Source organism: Tursiops truncatus, chromosome 2, assembly GCF_011762595.2.
Source record: "Tursiops truncatus isolate mTurTru1 chromosome 2, mTurTru1.mat.Y, whole genome shotgun sequence".
NCBI classification, from domain to species: Eukaryota; Metazoa; Chordata; class Mammalia; order Artiodactyla; family Delphinidae; genus Tursiops; species Tursiops truncatus.
This window is the reverse complement of record NC_047035.1, coordinates 73945063-73965858: the sequence shown is the minus strand read 5'-3', so window position 1 is coordinate 73965858 and position 20796 is coordinate 73945063. Positions and strand designations below refer to the sequence as shown.

The following is a 20796-nucleotide window of genomic DNA, read 5'->3' as shown; positions in this document are numbered from 1 at the left end:
GGATCCACATCTCAGGGAAGGTTCTGTGCTCTCCAGAAAGGCAACTTATCTCCTAGGAAAGGTGGGTGGGAATATTTCCCCCAGGGCTGGGGCTATAGAGAGGAATTTATCTCTGCCTAGCTTACCCTCTATCCAGGGTATACCAGATGCCAGGATTGTGTTGCGGGAGCCTAGAGGTGAGGGATGTGCCTTGGTCACCACCGTGAGTGACCAGAGTGTGGCCAGTGAGGGGCTGTTCATAGTCCAGCCCAGACTGCAGTAAGGGTGTGTGTGTGTGTGTGTGTGTGTGTGTATGCCTGTGCTCTTCTAAAGACTCATTTCTGGCCCTCCCTGGTTACCCTTTGGGTACTAGGTCCTTATCCAAGGGAACACTGACTTTCCCCCTTTCTTCCTTCCTTTCTTTCTTCCTTTTCTTTCCTTCCTTCCTTCCTTCCTTTCTTTCTCTTTCTTCCTTTCTTCTTTTTAAATTGAAGTATAGTTGATTTACAAACCTCCTTCTTTCTTTTTAATCCCTGAGGATAAAACTCCAAATCTCCAGTCCAGGCTGCAGAAGCCAATAGCCACTGATCAAAGAGGCACTACTGGGCCGGCCACTCTCCACTTTCGGAGGCTCTGGGCTTTCCTCTCCTCAGAACACAAGGTCGGGCGGGGCCGAGGCTCCTTAGGATTCTGCTGTGGGGGAGAGGAAGCCTGATCTTATCCCTCAGGGAACTCCTTCTAGAGTTTTCCTACTGATCCCTATGTCTAGGAAGTGTGGCTGACGTTTGCTGACAGCTGATTAGGACCACGGTAATCGTTCAGGAAATCTAAGAACAGGCCAGTTTTCATACAGTTTAAGTGTGCAACTTAGCCAAGGTCATCAAATTTAAAAAGCAGATTTTACTACTGGAGCTTTAAATGTGTTGCCATTTGAAGATAGTCTTTCAAAATCCTCTGTGGTAAGTGTTACAGGACTTTTTTTTTTTTTTTTTTGCGGTACGCGGGCCTCCCACCGCTGTGGCCTCTCCCGCCGCAGAGCACAGGCTCCGGATGCGCAGGCCCAGCGGCCATGGCTCACAGTCCCAGCCGCTCCGCGGCACGTGGGATCCTCCTGGACCGGGGCACGAACCCGCGTCCCCTGCATCGGCAGGCGGACCCTCAACCACTGCACCACCAGGGAAGCCCTACAGGACTTTTTTTTTTTAAAGAAAGTCTTTGTATTATAAAAGCAATACTATTCCTAGAAAATCTAGTAAGAGAAGTAAAGTAGAAAGTCAAGGGAAAGAAAACACCTGAAGCTCCATCACCCATCAAAACTCCATCAGAAGAAAATTACTTTTGATGTTTTTGTAAATTTCATTTCAAATTTATTGTTGATTTGTTAAATTTAATAATTTCTGCCTTAATCTTTTAAAATGTCCCTTCTTTTTTTTAAAATAAATTTATTTATTTTGGCTGCGTTGGGTCTTCATTGCTGCACACGGGCTTTCTCTAGTTCCGGTGAGCAGGGGCTACTCTTCGTTGCAGTGTGTAGGCTTCTTATCGCAGTGGCTTCTCTTGTCGCGGAGCACAGGCTCTAGGCGCATAAGCTTCAGTAGTTGTGGCTCTCGGGCTTAGTTGATCCGCGGCACAAGGGATCTTCCCAGACCAGGGCTCCAACCCGTGTCCCCTGCATTGGTAGGCAGATTCTTAACCACTGCGCCACCAGGGAAGTCCCAACAAATATATATTGAGTGCTTACTGTGAGTCAGTCACTGTTCTGGGCTCTTGAGGTACATCAGTGAACAAAGCAGATAGAGATTAGTGCTCTCTGGAGCTTATAGTCCAGGCAGGGCGTGTGGATAATAAACAAGAGACATTATAAAAAAGTAAATGACATAGTATGTTGGAAGGTGATAAGTATGGTGGAAAAGAAAAAGTTAAGAGGGATCCAGAGTGATGGAAGGAGAGGGGAGTAGAGAGTGGCCAAATTTGGCTTCATTGAGAAGTGACATTCAAGCAAAGCCTTGAAGAAGGGGAAGGCGACAGATGTGTGGCTATCTAAGGGAAAAGCATTTCAGCAGAGGAGCAGCCAGTGCAGAAACCTTAAGGCAGGAGCGTGCTCAGCATGTTTGAAGAACCCAAGGAGGCCACTGTGGCTGGGAGGAGAATAGTAGTAAGGTCGGAGATGCAAGGGGGAGCACAGATCATTTAGAGCCTTCTAGGTCATGGCAAGGATTGGGGTTTTGCTATGGTCTGAATGTTTATGTCCCTTGCAAAATTCAAATATTGAAATCCTAAACCTCATGTTGATGATATTTGGAGGTGGGGTCTTTGGGAAGTGCTTAGGTTCTGAGGGTGGAGCCTTCATGAATAATGGGATTAGTGCCCTTATAAAAGAGGCCTGAGAAAACTCTCTTACCCTTTCCACTGAGTGAGGCTATAGTGAGAAGAAGCTGTCTATGAACCAGAAAGTGGGCCTTTACCAAACAACAAATTTGCCGGCACCTTGATCTTGGACTTCCCAGCCTCCAGAAGGTTAGAAATTAAATTCTACAATTCTGTTGTTTATAATAGGCTACTAGCCTATTGTATTTTTGTTACAGCAACCGGAACGGACTAGGATGGGCTTTCACTCTGAATGACATGGGGAGTCACTGCAAGTTTTTAAGTAGAGGAGACACCTGCTCCAGCTGACATGTTTAAAGGCTCACTCAGACTCCTGTGTTGAGGTTAGACTTTAGGCAGGCAAGGATGGAAACAGGGAGAGAGATGACAGTGGCACCCACCAGGTAGTAGCAGTGCAAGTGGTGACAGTGTTAGATTTTGATACATAGTGAGTTAGAACCAACAGGATTTTCTGAGAGATCGGATGTGAAGTATGACACAGGGAAATCAAGGATGACTCCAAACTCTTAAGTGTGGGCAATTGGAAGGATGGAGTTACCATCATCTGAGAGAGGGAAGGCGGAAGCTAGAGCAGGTTTGGGGAAAATAGGAGAAGTTTAGTTTTGATATTTATTAGTTATCTATTGCTACATAACAAAATACCCCAATATTTAGTGACTTAAGACAACCATTTATTAGCCCAGTTTCTGTGGGTCAGGAGTGGTTTAGCTGTGGTTCTGGTTCAGGGTTTCTCCTAAGGTTCCAGTCAGGATGTCAATAGGGGCTTGAGGGCTTAACTGAGGCTGGAATATCCACTTCCAAGATGGTGCACTCACATGGCTGTTGGTAGGAGGCTTAGTTCCTGGCTACATGGACCTCTCTGTAGCTGCCTGAGTGTTCTCACAACTTGGTAGCTGGCCTCTCCCAGAGCAAGGGATCCAAGAAAGAGAGAAAGAGAGAGCAACCAAGATGGAAGCCACAGTGCCTTTTTGTGACCTAGTCCCCGGAGTTACACACCATCACCTTCACTGCACTAAAACCAGCCCACGTTGAAGGGCAGAGGAATTAGTCTCCACTTCTGAAGGAAAGCATATCACAGAGTTTGTGGACATGTTTTAAAATTGTCACAGGTGTATTAAGTTTGAGGTATCTACTAGGTATCTCAGTGGAGATGTCAAGTAGGCATTTAGTCCACAAACCATAAATGCTGGAGAGGGCGTGGAGAAAATGGAACCCTCCTACATTGTTGGTGGGAATGTAAGTTGGTGCAGCCACTATGGAGAACAGTATGGAGGTTCCTCAAAAGACTAAAAATAAGGTTGCCATATAATCCAGCAATCCCACTCCTGGGCATATATATGTGGAGAAAACTCTAATTCGAAAAGACACATGCACCCTAATGTTCACGGCAGCACTATTCACAATAGCCAGGACATGGAAGCAACCTAAAGGTCCATTGACAGATGAATGGATAAAGAAGATGTGGTACATATATACAATGGGATACTACTCAGCCATAAAATAGAATGAAATAATGCCATTTACAGCAAAATGGATGCAACTAGAGATTATCACACTGAGTGAAGTAAGTCAGAAAGAGAAAGACAGTTACTATATGATATCACTTACATGTGGAATCTAAAATATGGCACAAATCAGCCTATCTGTGAAGCAGAAACAGACTCATAGACATAGAGAACAGACTTGTGGCTGCCAAGGAGGGTGTGTGGGGGAGGAATGGATTGGGAGTTTGGGATTAGCAGATGCAAGCTATTACCCAGAATGGATAAACAACAAGGTTCAACTGTATAGCACAGGGAAGTATATTCACTATCCTGTAATAAACTATAACGAAAAAGATTAGGAAAAACTATATATATATAACTGAATCACCTCGCTGTACACCAGAAACGAACACAACATTGTAAATCAGCTATACTTCAATAAAATAATTTTGTAAAAATGTAGACATTTAAATACGCTAGTCTGGGGTTCAAGAGAGAGGTCTGAGCTAGAGACATAAATTTGGGAGTCCAGAGCATACAGATGGCATACATATTGGGCCACTCCCTCTCTCAATGAGAATGCACGGCAGTAGGGCAGACAGGAGCTGTGCACTGGCTGCCAAAATGGCTGTGGTCACCGAGTCCACATGTAGCTGAGTAACGGGAGTACCCAACTGGGATGCATCCAAGGGATGTAGCAGCCCCATTACAGAGTGGATCTGCTGTCAATTTCCTTCTCCCACATCCCTGCCCAATCCACTATCCTGTTACCCAGCTCTGGAAACTATCATGTTTCCAAGAGTGAGCTTCTGTCATTAAACACTCCCATTTCCCAGGAGGCAGAGTGAGAAGCTGGAAAGAGCAGGTGCTTTGGACTCAGACGTGGATTTGAATCCGGGCTCCAGATTTGTTTCCCTGGGCAGTTTGTGACTTGACTTAACCACTTCTGTAAAATATTATACTTGGATAATAATGCCTTTATGATAGAATGGATGCTAGGACACTGTGAAAGCTCAGCACATAGTAGGTGCTCAGTAAAAGTTAGTTTCTTTTTTTCTCAGACAGATTTGGAGTCTGGGACACTGGGGAATACATTTTATGTCTCATGATCAGGCTCCCAGGTGGAGGTAGGGAAGGGGCTGAAGCCATCACAGCCATCTCTGCTGCAGGATCAGCTTCACCATACCTTGGCGTCTGGCCCAGGATGGGACCCACGTGGTGGTCAGCATCTGGAAGCAGCAGAACGTGGACTGGGTGGTGGCGGTGCTGCAGGGGGAGGAGTTGAACATGACGGGCACTGTGTGCCACGTGGGGAAGGCTGAGAAGTGGGAGTGGCTGTTGTCCATGCTGAGGGGTCAGGGATGGGGGTGATACAGGTGCAGAGATCAGAACACACAGACCCAGCCTAGGGAAGTCAAAACACTCCTTAAGATAATTTTGGATATTTCCCAGTGCCAGACATATACCAACACCCCATCACATTAGTGTGTGAGGCGCTCAATGTTGTTATAACAGCTTTACGGTGGGAAACAGACCTTAAGTGTCAGGGATGATTCTGAATCGAGCTCTGCCTCACTCCAAAACCCACATTCTTTTTTTTTTTTTCCGGTACACGGGCCTCTCACTGTTGTGGCCTCTCCCATTGTGGAGCACAGGCTCCGGACGCGCAGGCTCAGCGGCCATGGCTCACAGGCCCAGCCGCTCTGCGACATGAGGGATCTTCCCAGACCGGAGCACGAACCCGTGTCCCCTGCATTGGCAGGCGGACTCTCAACCACTGCGCCCCCAGGGAAGCCCCCAAACCCACATTCTTAAGCAGGACTGTGGCTCTGCCCCTGGCAGGTCCCTGCAGGGTACAGATGCCCGAAGCCTGGTGAAGCTGGGACAATGCCCATGACAGGGGCTGGTCTGTGGACCGGAGCAGGGGAGATGCCAGGCTGGGGACCCCATCGTGGTCACTGTGGGAGTGGGTACTCTTCTTGGGGGCTCACAGGGAAAAGGTTGTTTTTGAAGAGCCTTAAAGGACAGTGGGCATCAGCCAGCTATGTTTTCCAGAGAAGAGACACCAGGTACATGGGACTTAAAGGGAGGAGGTTTCTGATCCACAATTTCGTCTCTTCCTCACCCTCTGTGCTGCCTCTGTCTCCCCCCAGGCCCTAGAGTCCTGGGGGCATCAAATTCCTGGTGTGAGTGCTGCAGTCAACCCCCTGGTGGGGAGCACCCTGGGGGCCGGTAAGCTGGTGGGGGACAAGGTGAGGCCCGGGGAGCATGGAGCTGTGAGGTTCTCTCCGTCTCCCAAGTCTACTCACACACCTGCACGTGTTCCCAGCTGCCCCCTGTTCCTTGGAACTGCAGCCCCCGGTCCCAATGGGTAGAGCACACCTGGGTCAATCTGCCCCGGTGGCCAATGATGCTGCAGACCTTCTCTACTTCAGCCTTCCTCCAAGCGCAAGGTGTGACGGGACACACCCGCTCAGGGCCAGATCCTCTCTCCTGGCTCAGAAACCTGAGGTTGTTGTAGTCTCGACTCACTGGCACCCATTCTGATCCCTCCAGTCTGGCTGTCCCAGGGACACCTCACCTGTCCTCAGACACGGCTGAGAAAAGGGACCCTTGCCCGGCATCCCAGACGGAACACACTAAGCACAGCAGGGACTCCTGCTGCCTCTGCAGACTCCCTGCCCCTGCTGTTCTGAGGGCACCATCCTGACCCCTCCCGCAATGTGCGCAGAGGTGGGTCCTGCGATCAGGCAGAGCCGTTCCCTCTTTCCTCCTTGTCGAGTCTTCCTCCGCTGACCACCCCTTCCTTCCTCTCCTTGCAGACCCTGCCCCACTTTCTCTCTTTGGTTCTCACATTCCCTGGCTCTCCCAGCCAAGTTCCTCTCCCTCCCTCCCTTGCCCAGCCTCAGGCTCTTCTAGGAAAGTCAGATTTCCGCATCTGCCCCTAAAAACAGCACCGTTGTTTACCTTGTGCAAATTCTCACCTCTCCTCATTAAAGCAGGCACTAACACCCCAGCTTTCCCAATGTCCTTTCCTGATAACTGTTTTCACTGACCTGGTTCTCTGGAGGGTGACGTGCCATGAGGAGAGTCTGGCGTGAATGACAGTGAAGGGCTCGTGAGCCAAGTGCTCCTGGTGGGCGAGCAGGTCCCTCAGACCCCTCCTCCGCACTCTGGGAGAAGAGCACCCACACCCCCAGCTCCTCCCCATGGGACTCCAGGGAGCGGAGGTGGCTGCTTCCCCACCCTGTTCTGATTGCAGATCCTGGTCGTGAACGTGAGGTCCCGGCTGTGCTGCTGAGCCGGCTGCTGCCCCTCGTGGAGAAAAGGGGGGAGGGCAGGGAGGGCCCGTGGAGTTGGGGGGACTCGGCCTTGCTGTCCTCTACACCAAGGGGACACTTGGGGAAGGAGCCCTCAGTGGAATATCCCAAGGAGAGGAGGTAGAAGGAGTGTGCTCTGGCTGCCAGGGTCTGTCCCCGTCGCCTCCTGAACCACGTCTGCAGGCTACTTTGTCCCCGGGGATGTGGCCAACACAGCGAAAGGGACTGTCTGGAAGGAATGTGGTCGGCAAATTCCAAACCCACAGAAGAGCCCCAATCACCCCTGACAGGCTGTGTCCCCTGAGAATGGCAGGCCAGATGCCAGGCCCAGGGCCTGGTAGTGTAACCCAGAGAGCCAAACCCCTCCAACGAGGCCAGAGGAAGCCCCTTCAGTCCCTCCCCTGCATGCCTCTGGTAGCCAAGTTTTCCCCCCTTTGCTTTTCACCTCTTCTTGTCTGAATCAGAAACAGTTCTAGATTTGAAACTCAGGTGACTCTAAACGCATTTCTCTCCTATGGGAGTGGCTGTCCCCTGGGCTGCACCGACCTCACCCTGACGGCTGCCTCCAGGCTCCCAGCTCTGTTCTCCAGAGACCCAGCTACTGATTGGCCCTGCCCCTGTGACTGGTTCCAGGGAGTCCTGGGCTTTCCCAGCAGGGGAGGCTGTGTCAGCACCCTCTCAGGCCCAAAAGATTTTACTTCTCCCCAGAGACCCTGGCCCCATCCCCAATTTCCCTTCTTCTCCCATTATAGCTCAGCTCTGTCTCCTCGTCAGAAGCCCATTTTCTGGCAGCATCTGCTTCACATTTGTGCTCACCTTTTACCTCATCACACCTGTCTGTTTCCTCACAGGGGAGGCTCTGCGGTGCTCATTGCCACTGCTGCTGTCTATGTACCTCCACACAGTGAGTGGGGAGCCTTGGAAGGGGGCAGTGGAATGGATGCCAGGGTGTCGGGGAAGTGAATATTGATCCTGTGTGATAAAAATATCCAAGTGCACAAACACTGAACATCTCTCTGGTCCACACTTAAAATCACACTCATTGCCTTTATCTCATTCAAACCCCACACCCCCAGGGCTGCCGTGGACGGTTGTACAGGTTGTTCACTGTGCAAAGGCACCAGGTCCAGGGACAGGGACAAGTGGGAGCTGAAATCCAGTCTATGCTCTGCTCACCAAGCCACGCACCCTGGAGAGGTACTCTATTCTCCTGAAGGAAAGGGGTGTCTTGAACATGCATTCACCAAGTCTGGCACCAGAGGGGCTGTATGGGCTCAAAGGAGAGTTCTTTTAAAAACTCACACCAGGGGGCAGTAGAGACATGGCATTCCTGTGACTATCGACAGGCAGCGCTTATAAACCACATAGCAGATGAGGAAATTGAGACCTAGAGATCTTAAGTGACTTGCCCAAGGTCGACCAAGTCATGGTACAGCAGGGGTCTGGCCTTGGGTCTCTTCAGTCCCATTCCCTGACCTCGCACCTAAGCTTTTCTCTCTGGGTCGAGCACAGACCAACATAGCCTCTGCCTTCCTGACCTTTCTTTAAGCCCGGGCTTCATCCTGCTCCTGCTTCAATTTTGTTCCTTGGTAATTCCCAGGGGTGGAGTGGGAGGCGTGTCTGAGTTTGGTCTAAGGGAGAGCAGGTTTATCCTCCACAGCCCTGGAGGTCCAGCAAGAGCTCCTCCCCTCACTGGCAGTGTACTTTTACTGTTTCTTTTTCCTTCTTAGATGCTGGACCAGTACCACCAGCAAACTGCCCCACTGGGACTTACCAAGTCCTTGGCTGTGGAGCTGGCCCCATAAGGGCATCCGAGTGCAGGGTGTGTCTCCAGGACTTGTCAAGACTGACTTCAGCCGAGTGGCGAGGATTCAGCAGCTGCCAGCAGTTCCCATGCCAACCACCCTGTGCTTTCCCTGGCTGGGCAAGCCGCTCGGGGCTCTGAGAACAGCAGCCTCTCACTTCTCTGTAGCAGAATCAGGGCTCTGGCTTCTGTGAGAAGATCCAGTGGAATCCCCAGCCCCGGGCCCTAAGCAGGGTCATCTTCGCCAAAAGGCACACATGTGCCAAGAGTAGCCAGGCTTTTGCCTTTCACAATCCTATCGAGCACTGACTCTCCGAATTTTTTCAGGTTGAATATAATCTGGCTGTGCAAAACTCTTTTAAAAATCTCTGTGGATCACAGAGGCAGGTGGGGTCCCCAGAGGAGACAGGACTCTGATTGCATCCTGGCTTATCAGAAATTCCTCTCAACGAGTCTGGGGTTGCACAGCCTGGGAGCCGGGAGCTGGAGGACAGGAGGAGCCTGGGAGGTGGGAAACAGGGATGGAGGTATGCTGGGCCCTCCAGCCAGGTCAGCAGGGAGACAGAGGTCAGAGTTCATTAGCACAGGCATCGAGACTGCAGTTCTGTCCCCCTTCCATGCAGGGCAGGGCAGCCAGAGGACTGTGGGGACTCTGTCTTTCCTGTGCTTTCCAGACGCCAGCTACATCACTGGGGAGAACGTTGTGGTGGCCGGCCTTTCCTTGAGGCTCTGATATCCACCACCGGGACCGGAGGCTGTTGCTCTGGGTTTGGATATTGCATTTCGCCCTGGGAACCAGATGGTGATTGGCTAGGAGAATGAAGGCCAGGCCTCTAGGAGGTGTTGTAGGTGAAATCTAAGACAAATCTAGTGTAGGGTATGGAGGTGGGGAGACAGAGTTGCTGCTGAGCAGTTGCTGAGCTGAAGTCTTGATTTTTTTTTCTTTTTTTTTTTACTGGCAATGAACTTGTTTTGAAACTCTTAACCTCAGCTTCCTTGTGAAGATGGCAAGTATGAGCAGCTGCTTTGCCTGCAAATGCTATCCCTGCATCAGTGGTCCATCTCCTCACCACTACCCCCTTCCCTCCTGTTTCATCCTGAGATGCCGGAAAAAAGTCTTTGCCTGGGGAGTTAGGGAGGTGGTAATTAAATGTCTTGCCCAGTCTCCCAGGAGCACACCCAAGAGCCTATCCCTCACATGGTTAGTGGCTCCAAGAGGAGATTCACCTCCTCTTAGATGTCTCCCTCCCCACCTCCCTGCCTGGGAGCCATGGAAACAACCTGGATGAGGAATGGATGATCTGCTAAGAGTCCCTCCTCTGCCACTGTCTTACCTTCTCTGGTCTTCATTTTTCTCAGCTATTAAATAACGGGTTGGATTAATAGCCCCCACCCCTGCCCCCCTCTATTTTTCTGTGAGACTCCCTCTGTTTCCTGACCCTCTAGCTTCTGGGTCCCAGGGGCTCGGTGGTTCCAGCTCCCCTCAACATGTGCCACTCTGAGCCTTGTCACCACCGCAAGGTTATGGCCTCTCTCATAAACACGTTCCTATCAGGGAGCAAAGGAAGCTGGAGAAATCTGGGTCCCTCAAGGGGAGGTGGCTCAGACAGACCCCCAGCTTCACCCCACACAGGGGGTGCCCTTCCAGTCAAGTGGCTGTTACACTCCAGTCCTCACCCACATCCTCCTCAGAATTCACACCACCAGCTCCACCACCTTCATCAACACCGAGCCGTGAACCTTCCCTCACACGCCTCCATGGCTGACCCAGGCCCCCAGTTTTCCCCAATGGCTTTTGAAAACTGCCACCACTCTTTCCTTACAGCTTCACCTTTATTCACTCTGAGCAAGGACCTTGCTGTGCACTTCACAGAGAGAACAATAGCAGTAATGAAACAGGAGGGAAGGGGGCAGGGCACAACCTTTAAGAGAATGACGTAGCTCTAGGTCATGACAAAAACTAGTTAGAACCAGCTAGGTCCAAGATGGTGGAAGATTTGACTTCCAGTGGACCTTGAGCCCCATTATATGCTCATTGTACTACATTAGCATATGCTAAATGACACACCCACCAGCACCATGACAGTTCCAAGGCTGACCATCAAAGATCAAAAAGTGGGGGACTTCCCTGGTGGCACAGTGGTTAAGAATCCGCCTGCCAGTGCAGGGGACATGGGTTTGATCCCTGGTCTGGGAAGATCCCACATGCCATGGAGCAACTAAGCCTGAGAGCCACAACTACCGCGCATCTAGAGCCCCTGCTCCACAACAAGAGAAACCACCGCAGTGAGAAGCCCGCACACTGCAAAGAAGAGTAGCCCCCACTTGCCACAACTAGAGAAAGCCTGCCTGCAGCAACGAAGACCCAAAGCAGCCAAAAATAAATAAATTAATAAATTAATTTTTAAAAAAAGTGGGGAGTGGCCCAATTCCTGGAAATCTCTGCCCCTTCCCCAAAATAGTTGGAATAATCCTCCCACTCACTAGCCTATGAAATTATGCAGCCCATAAAAACTAACCATGCCATATTTGGGGCCTCTCACCTTCTGAGATGGCCCTCACTCTTGTCTGTGGAGTGTGTTTCTCTCTAAATAAATCTGCTTCTTACCTATCACTTTGTTTCTCACTGACTTCTTTTTGCAACGAGATATCAAGAACCTGAGCTTTATTAAGTCCTGAGAGGCGCAAGAGGGAGGGGATAAGGGGATATACGTATGCGTATAACTGATTCACTTTGTTATACAGCAGAAACTAACACAACATTGTAAAGTAATTATACTCCAATAAAGATGTTTAAAAAAAAAAAAGTCCTGAAACCAGGAATGTGATATCAATTAAAAGACCGTGGGTTCAAGTCCCAATCTGAGTTGCATGGTTTCAACAAGATGGTACTCATCACCTTTCCCCACTCTGGTCTAAAACTTAATTGCATTGCTTCTATTCCTCCCCGAAAGCCCACACATCAGTGAAGGAGGTGCGTGTGTCTTCTCTCTCCAGGGAACTCCTTCCTTACCCACTTGGGATCTCATTCACTCCCACCCCTCTAGGCACCTCATTCCTTGAAATTTCTTCTCTCTTATCTGCAGCTTCAACCTCTCAGAGGTTTAAAGACAAAACAAAATCATCCAACAAACAAAACTCATATCTCTAATTATCCTGGAGCCATTATATTATTTCACTCCTTGCTGTAATAGTTCCTTGCTCCTGTGCCCTCTGCGGGGGTTTTCTCATCATCAGTGTGCGTGCTGAAGTTTTCTTTTCCTGCCTTTTGGGGTGTTTAGGAATTTAACACGCAGATCGCTGCTGCTCTCCACATACTCAGATACTCAGCAGGGTCTTCAAGGGTTCTTCCACAGTCACAGAAGTAAGCCTCTAAGTCTGTTGCTATTTTATTTTTTGTTTTTTTTTCTTTTCTGTCTCAGAAATTCTTCATTTCTGCACTAAGTCTACAGGGTCCCACCTATGGGTTTCACGGCCTGCCCGATCACCTATTCTGTCATTTGAGTCCTGCGTCAAGGAAATTTTCCTTAGATATCTGGGGATTGGGGGTTGGGGGGAGATTTCTGCCATGGATCTCCTTTCTGATTCTGGAAACAAGTTAGTGTCCATAAGTGTCACCTTCCAAACAGGCTTCCGGGACACACTCATGACATTTCTCAAGAGAGTTTAAAGTGTGCTACCCACAGAACTGGGGAGGCTCTCTTGGCCTGACATTTTGGGGCCTTAGTCGTCCATCTGGGGCTCCAACCGGGCAAAGTAGTTTCCCCAGCTCTCCCCTGGTGGGTATCCCAAGGCTCATGAAGGGGCAATCAGTATCCCACAGCCCCAGCCAGGAAGCATTTGGCCACCATGGTAAGGAGCCATGCCTGGACCTGAGAAGTGGAAAACCTCACACCCATTGGGGGAGCAAGGGAATTTACAATATTGGAATCCCTTCAGTAGGGCCTCCAAAATATGGATTGGTATTTCCAAGCTATCTATATGTGTATATGTAGAAGAAGGGTCATAACAAGAGTTACAAATCACTATTTCCCCATCAGCTCCCAAGGAGCTCCATTGGCTTCACAGACTTTTGCAGGAAGGACCTTTCTCTACACATTGTTGCTTCTGCTCATAAAAGAGGACACTTTGTAGAACTCAGCCCTTTCAAAAGTGTCGGTGGGGAAACACACACCCTTCGCTCTGCTGCCTTATTCACTTTTCCCTATAGGCTGAGGAGTAGATAAACTGATTGGTCCACATTACCGATGGGGGCTTACAAAGGCAAGGCAGTGTCCCCTGTCTCTTCCCCTTGGGCCACCTACACTTAGGTGGGCTCAAGTGACCTTTCTAGTCTCTAGTGAGCAAGGCTTGCCATGTCTCTGTTCTGGGTTGAAGACGTTTGACCTGAAACTTGCTGGGCACATCAGGTCAGCTCTACTCTGCCAGTTACCTTCCATTTAAAGATGAGGTAATGGAAAGCCTTGTTCTCTAACTTAGCATTAACAGTATGAAGGTGACCCTGACTGTGATTCCATCTGTCCCCTTTGGTGTAAGAGAGGACTGTGATCAATAACTAATGGTCCGGAATACTTATATTTCAGTTTGGGAGAAAGTAATAAATAATAACCGTGAGTCCATGGGGGCAGATTAGCTCCAGTCAGTGTATAAATCATAGTTTATGAGCTATTTTACAAAACCCTAAGATGTACTTATGGATTATCTTAAAACAAAATATCTCATTTGTACCTAAGTGGTGTGTACCATTTCGTAGAGTTCAATTTCTGACAGTTCTGTTCTGCTGGGGATTTTACTGTAATTGTCGAGGTGGGAGCAGGTTAGGAATAGGGTTTGTGGCATGGTTTGGCTGTTACCAGGGCTGACACTGCTCCCATAGATGTCTGCACATCTTGTTCTTTTGTCCTTGATATCCCTCAGACCATCCTTTCCTTCTAGAAAGAAGCACATATGTGCCTCAAATAACTGATGTACAGTTAAATTGATCTGTATATTCCTAACTTGCCATCTCTACCACTATCTGCTTTTATATCTACCTAGGTGTACATATTGTTATCCACCATCTATTATACCTAAATTATCTATTTATCTGTCTAGATAACTGGCAACTTCCTGTAGTTCAACTAAATATCTGTCCCTTCATCCATCCTGCAATCTGTTCAGGTAAGGACCCGTTCTCCTTAGGACCCACCTGCTCCTCGTAAAAGGGATTATGGAGGTGAGTGGTGAAGGCCTCCTGAGTTGAGCTCCAAGGCTACTCCACCTGCCCATCTTTCACCTACCCTGCCAAGCATGTGTCTGGCATTGAGGATGACAAGTGCTGGACCAGGAGTGCCCAGACAAGCAGGGAGGGGGTTCACAGGCTGGATGGCCCTGGGAAGAGGAAGCGAGGGTGTGTGTGAAAGGAAGAGGGGTGGGTAGGACCGTCTCCAAACCTCAATTCTGTTCCTGAGTGGTTTCCCCTCTGGATCTGGGTCCTTATCAGAGGCTATTTTTGCTTCCTTCTCTTCTGCTTTTGGCTCTTCCTGGGCGCAAGCAGCAGTCAGTCAAACAAACAAAAGTCACCATCTCTTCCCCCCCCCACCCCGAATATTCCAGGTCTTCCTTTCCCCTGGTGACAAGTCAGGCTGCCCTGGGGCTCCCACCAGGTAAGCACTGGAAACACTGTGGTTGCATTTGGGGTGGGGATACCTCAGTTTTAAGGCCTGCTCCTATCCTTCTTGCTAGACGTGAGGTCAAAGTTTCCATTATGATTTTGAGTCAGAGGCAAAAGACTAGCCCAATGGATGCCAAATTGGCCAAAAGGCAAAGCCGGTTCAAAAGCTCCAAATTTAAGGAATACATTTCACTCAGCTTTACTAGCACAATGTTAAAAATTGTAGCCAAGTTTTATATATGGTCAGATGGAGACTTTTAAAAAATTTAGGTACTGTGACATTTCTAAATTTTTTCAATAGGCGTAAATTCAAAAAACGTCTTTAGGTGAGATGCTGGGTTAAATATAAGGCTGTTTATCATGAACTTAATGTACCTTTCAGGGCTGGAGTTGGCTATTTAACAGCAGTCATGTTTTCTTAAACAAAATAGAGACATATGGCTTGAAAAATGTATGCTTATTTGTGGGAAAAATGGAACAAACACTTGAAAGTGGGACTTTTCTGGAAAATCTGGGTCACAGAGTTGTGTATTTTTTTAGAGGATCCATGTGCCATCAGCAGAGCCCAAACTGTTTAATAAGACTTTAGCCTTTTTGTTCTGTGCTGGGCAATCTTGAGCACCTCAGTTGCTCTGGGCTCAGGTGCAACCAAGGGTGGTTTTGTTGCAGAGGCAAAAGGAATGGACATTCTTTACCAGCTACTGGAAATGTAAATCCAATGTAAGTTATTACGCTATCCGTGATATATCATTTTTAGTTGGTAGTGTTTTTGAATCAAATATCTGTAAATGCCAAGAGTAAAACAACTCTTCAACATATGTAGTTATTGCTGTACTCGTTAAGGCTGGGATTCATATTAATTCACTGACTCTTTCACCAGATTCTACTGAGAACCAAGTAAGTGGCAAGTATGCCATAGGGTTTGGGGGTATGGAAAACAAAGTGGTCCCTGACCTCAGGATGCACCCACCCAGGTACGTAGACAGGTATATCGACACGTCGGAACATGATAAGTGCTGTAACTGAAGGATGAGCTGGGTTGTGGCCATATGGACGATAAGCACATCAACGACTCTCACCTCCCAGTCTAGGTGGGATAAGAGGAGATGGAGGAGTTAAGCTAGGGAAACAAGAAGAATGACATTCCTGACAGGGGAAACGGCATGTGTAAAATTGCCAAACATTTAGGGAACTTGGTTTGGTATTCCTGGGGCTCAGACACAAAGAAGAAGGAGCAGTGGGAAAAGAAGATGGAGATAAGAGCAGAAGCCAGAGTCAGAAATCCCTCAATGCCAAGGTGGGAGAACTGGACACAGTCTTGAAGACAACGGAGGGACAGTAGAGGGAGCTTTCTTATCCAACATTTTGTGTCTCCCAGCTTTATGCAAGGAACTCAGACTAAGTTCCTGGCCATGTTCAGGCCTGAGGCATGATCTTCTGTCCCAGACAGTTGTTGAAACTCCGGACTCTGTGCTTCGAGTCTCTCCATTCACTCATCACTGAGTATCTACTCTGTGCCCTGCATCACCCTGAGTAGTGCTGACACAAGATTGAATAAGAAAGTGAGTTGATTAATGTAGTATTCTGCTCTAACAGATAAAATCCAAAATTGTAGTGGCTTAATAAAGGGGTCAGAAACTACCACCCACAGTTACCAGATTGCTATCTGTTTTTGTAAAAAAAAAAAAAGAAGTTTTATTGGAATATAGTTGTGTCATTCATTTATGTGTCACCTATGGCTGCTTTCACACCAAGATGGCAGAGTTGAGTAGTTGCAATAGAGACCATACAGCTTTCAAAGCCTAAATATTTACTGTCTGGCCCTTTATAGAAAATGTTGCTGACCCTTGACTTAACATAGTAGAAGTTTATTTCTTTTTTATGTAAAGTCCAGTTGGAAGCAGAGAGTTCTGCTCCACAGAATTGAGGCTGATGGAGGCTCTGCCATCGTCAACACATGATTTCCAAGCTAACCCTAACACCAACATCTGGGAAGCCAAGAGGGCAGAGAGAGCGTGCAAAGGTTTTATGGGCCAGGCCTGGAAATGTCAAACAACACTTCTATCCACATTCCATTAGCCAGAACTCAGTCACATGGACCCATCTAAACACAAGGGAGTCTAGGAAATGTTGGAGCTGGCTGGGAAGCAACCTTCTAGTCATAGCTCTACTGAAGGGGAATCAGGGTCTTTGGTGGAAAGCCATCTATCTCCCACAATATGCCCCCGGCTTAGAAAGCTTGTGCTTGCAGTAGGATCACCACATGTGCACAAATAACCAGAGTGTAATCTTTTTTTTTTTTTTTGCCATACGTGGGCCTCTCACTGCCGTGGCCTCTCCCTTTGCGGAGCACAGGCTCCGGACGCGCAGGCTCAGCGGCCATGGCTCATGGGCCCAGCCGCTCCGCGGCATATGGGATCCTCCCGGACCGGGGCACGAACCAGCATCCCCTGCATCGGCAGGCGGACTCTCAACCACTGCGCCACCAGGGAAACCCCCAGAGTGTAGTCTTTTAAGAGGCTTAAACCTTGATGACTTTATCAGTATCCCAGTAATGATGGAGCTTAACAGGATACATCACGATAAAATAGGTGACAATACTACAAAGACTAGGCATAGTCCCTCTTCTTTTACTGTCTAATAGAGTGGAAACATCAAATGTACACCTAATGAAAATAAATGTAAATATTTATTAAGCATCTGTCGTATGCTGTACTAGACCTTTTGAATACACGATCTCTTTAAACATGTGCCGTGGCCAGAGGAAACCAAGACCAGGTGCATCTGCGCTGGCCCTGTGAGTGCTCTCCCACCTCTGTCTCTCCTCCCTCCTGCTCATTTTAATTCTGGAGGAGTAGAGGCAGCCTTGTAAGAGGCAAAGGAGAAGCCCTGGAGGGGGAAAGAGAGATAAGAGGACCACGCTCCCTCCTCTGATAAATGCTTCCAGGATAAAGCCAACACCCAAGCTGGAGAGGGAAGAAGCTTTCACTGAGAAGAGAGTCCAGAATTGTTATTACCATATTGGACTGGACCAATAATCACTAACATGAGACTGTTCTTGTGACCGAAGGGGAACAGAGGACTTTTATCATCTAAGAGGAATTTCATCCAGAGGCAGGGCAGGGCATTGGAATAGGGAATGGGGTGAGGGAACAACAAAGGTGATTTCATCCTGCTCGTTCACCTTGCCAATAACACTTACAAATACTGGGACCCATGGAGTCAGCTTAAGCAAAAGATGACTTTATTAAAGGTTATTAGGGAGCTCCTAGAACCTTGGAAGGTTGGAGAACCAGGCTAGAGGCTAAAGCTCCAGGTGCATTGCCCACACCAAAACACAACACTGGCTTGACTGTTGTCACCACGGAACCCAAATGTTCCAGGTTGCTCTGACCTGAATGCCAGGGACTTGACATCACTGCAGTTGCCACCGATGCCACATCAGTGCTGTGCCTCTGTCAGGAACCCAACCTTGAGACCACCACAGCCTCCGAAAGCCAGCTGGCTCTGAAGCCACAGTTGCAGCAGAATGAGGAACTTATTTCATTTCCTTCCGAATCAGTCTTAGGTGAGGCCCTCTGATTGGTGGCACCAGTGCCTGTGTCTTACTGCAGAGGAGGTGGGAAGAGTCCTTTTTGGCTAGAGAGACTATGGATGGGGAATCGTTAGTCAAAATTCTTCAAATATTAAAACTGTCTTCAAAAGGTGCCAGGCAGCCATAAGACATTCTGTGTCCAAGTTCAACACAAGTTTAAAAAATACGTGTATAATCTAGGAAATGTTGGAGATGGTTTTCATAATACAAAGATGGTGGTTCTAAACTCAACAAGAAGTGACCTTGGGCAAGTCATTGAACTTCTTTGTGCTTAATTCTTTTAATCTATCAAATGAGAGACTGGGCTAAGTAATTCTAAGCTCCTGTCCACAGAAAGAAACAGAGATGTATTTGCAAAACCACTTTCAAGTCAATCAGAACCTGAGGACAAGTTTTGAGCTTGACAAGGGGCCATGGGGGCAGATGCGGAAAGGGGGACAACTTCTATTAAAGAGCAGTCTAGTCTCAGACTATCCCCCAGGACACTCACTGAATTCTGACTTGCACTTTGGGGCGGCACTCAGTTCGCCCTGGGCGCACCTCTGCTGCACTGCCTCTTCCATTCACCGCTGGTGAAGATAGATAATGGTGGCTGATAACTGAAAACAGGAGCAAACTGAGGCTTGTGGGCTTGGTCGGCTCCTGACCCAGCCCTGCCCCACCTTCCAGTTTCCCTCACCCTCTCCCACTCCCCAGAAGACCTTTGTTCCTTCAGATAATTTTAGCTGTTGCGTGCTCGAAACTCAGACTTATATGACATGGTCACCTTCGAAGATTATCTTCAAGTCCCACAGCAGAATTCTTCAGAAGTGGGGGCGTGTTTCCATAAATGCCAGCGATATCCCAGAAAAGTAGAGGTTTTGCTTTTGTTTGTTTTTTAAAATAAAATCATCCTGCACTTTTCCTGTCTCTAGCGCAGTTCCCTTGGTGACACCCAAGGGTCTCTGAGTCTCTGGACAGGAGGGAGCAAGCCCATCTTTCCTAGATCGATATAGCAAATGAGTTTCTAAAATGAAGTCCTCATCTCTCGTGTACCTTCAATTTCAAACTTTAACTATGGATCTAGAGAAGAAAGTGCAATCGTTGTATGATGACAAGACACAAATGACTAAGACTATGGTTAGGAGGATATTTAATATTCTGATTGAGGATAAAATGTCAAATTAATTTCTCCCATCAAATCAGTTATCTACCCGTTGTGGAAAGCAGCAGAAAAGTAATGACAGGATATATAGAAGCCTCTTAGGAAGGTGGAAGTCTATTTAAAAATGAGTGAATTTTAATAACTTACTGGCAAGTGAGGAACTTAGAATTCTAAGTACATGGAGATGAATTTAGCAAGCTGTTTTCCTCGATGGAAATAACTGTAGTTATTTATGTTCAAAATGCTTTGAAGGGGTGGAAATGCAGCAATACCATCTAACATCATGTCCAGTGGAAAGTCGTGGGAACTGGAAATCCAATGCTATATAATTAATTGGGCTCAAATTGTTTCTACTTTTTCTGGGCTTCAAATGAGAGGATCTTCGATAAGAAAGGGGAGCTTAGTGGATTTGGGATTTGCAAAGAATGAACAAACGTATGTGTTAGGAGCATCCGTAAATGCAAGGTAAATAGGACCATTAGGGGCTGGTACCCCCTCTGAAGTCATACTTTTCTTTGAAAGAATTTATCAGATAACTCTAACAAATGGAAAGAGATATGTCATTGCCAACGTCCTCAAGAAGATCACTACAACAAATATAGTACCTGGTTTCATAACCTCCTGTCTGATCATAGAGGAAGGGCCAGATCTGAAGCCTAGACATAGAAAAGACCTGTAATTACTAAAGGCATTTGTCAAACAACTCTGGTAGAGAGATAAAATAAGGAAAATAGGTCCCTCCAGATTCATAAAAATGGCCTCTGTGCTCCCAAAGACTTCTATTACTCAGCTCCTAATGGTCAGGGCCACTGACATGCCATCTACAGTCTTAGCCCAACCCTTGTTTCTTTTTCTTTTCTTTTCTTTTTTTTTTTTTTTTGCGGTACACGGGCCTCTCCCTGTTGTGGCCTCTCCCGTTGCGGAGCACAGGCTCCGGACGCGCAGGCTCAGCAGCCATGGCTCACGGGCCTAGCCGCTCCGCGGCACGTGGGATCTTCCCGGACCGGGGCACGAACCCGTGTCCCCTGTATCGGCAGGCGGACTCTCAACCACTGCGCTGCCAGGGAAGCCCCCCAACCCTTGTTTCTATATCAGTTGCCACCGAGGCAAGTACAGCATTAGTGATCTCAGTCCTAACTCATCCTCCTCGGCCCAGCCTTGACCACTCCCTTTTACTTCCCACATCTCTATCCCTGTCAGTCCACATGAACATAGGTCCAGCCCTCCCACCACCCTCCTTCCTTTCAGGCTGGCACAACCTGTCAGCCAGGGCCTCTGCTGGTTCCCAGGCCTAGACTCCAAACAATCACTGGTCCAGGATCTAGGTCAGGGCTCACGCTAAACCCCAGACAGGTAGAGATCCTGCTGCCTGTGGATGGATATCTTAAGTCACAATACCTGCCCCAGGGGATCCCTGGTCCTCAAACAA

The 20796-nt window shown here is 48.2% G+C and overlaps 1 protein-coding gene across 1 annotated transcript in view; it reads left to right on the top strand.

The window, feature by feature from the left end:
* Positions 1-20796, top strand: part of LOC101322361 (dehydrogenase/reductase SDR family member 2, mitochondrial-like) — a 170226-nt gene that overhangs the window by 62283 nt on the left and 87147 nt on the right. Inside the window, 1 exon segment of the mRNA XM_033849760.1 lies at positions 7134-7188. Within this exon segment, the coding sequence (XP_033705651.1) occupies positions 7134-7188 (55 nt within the window).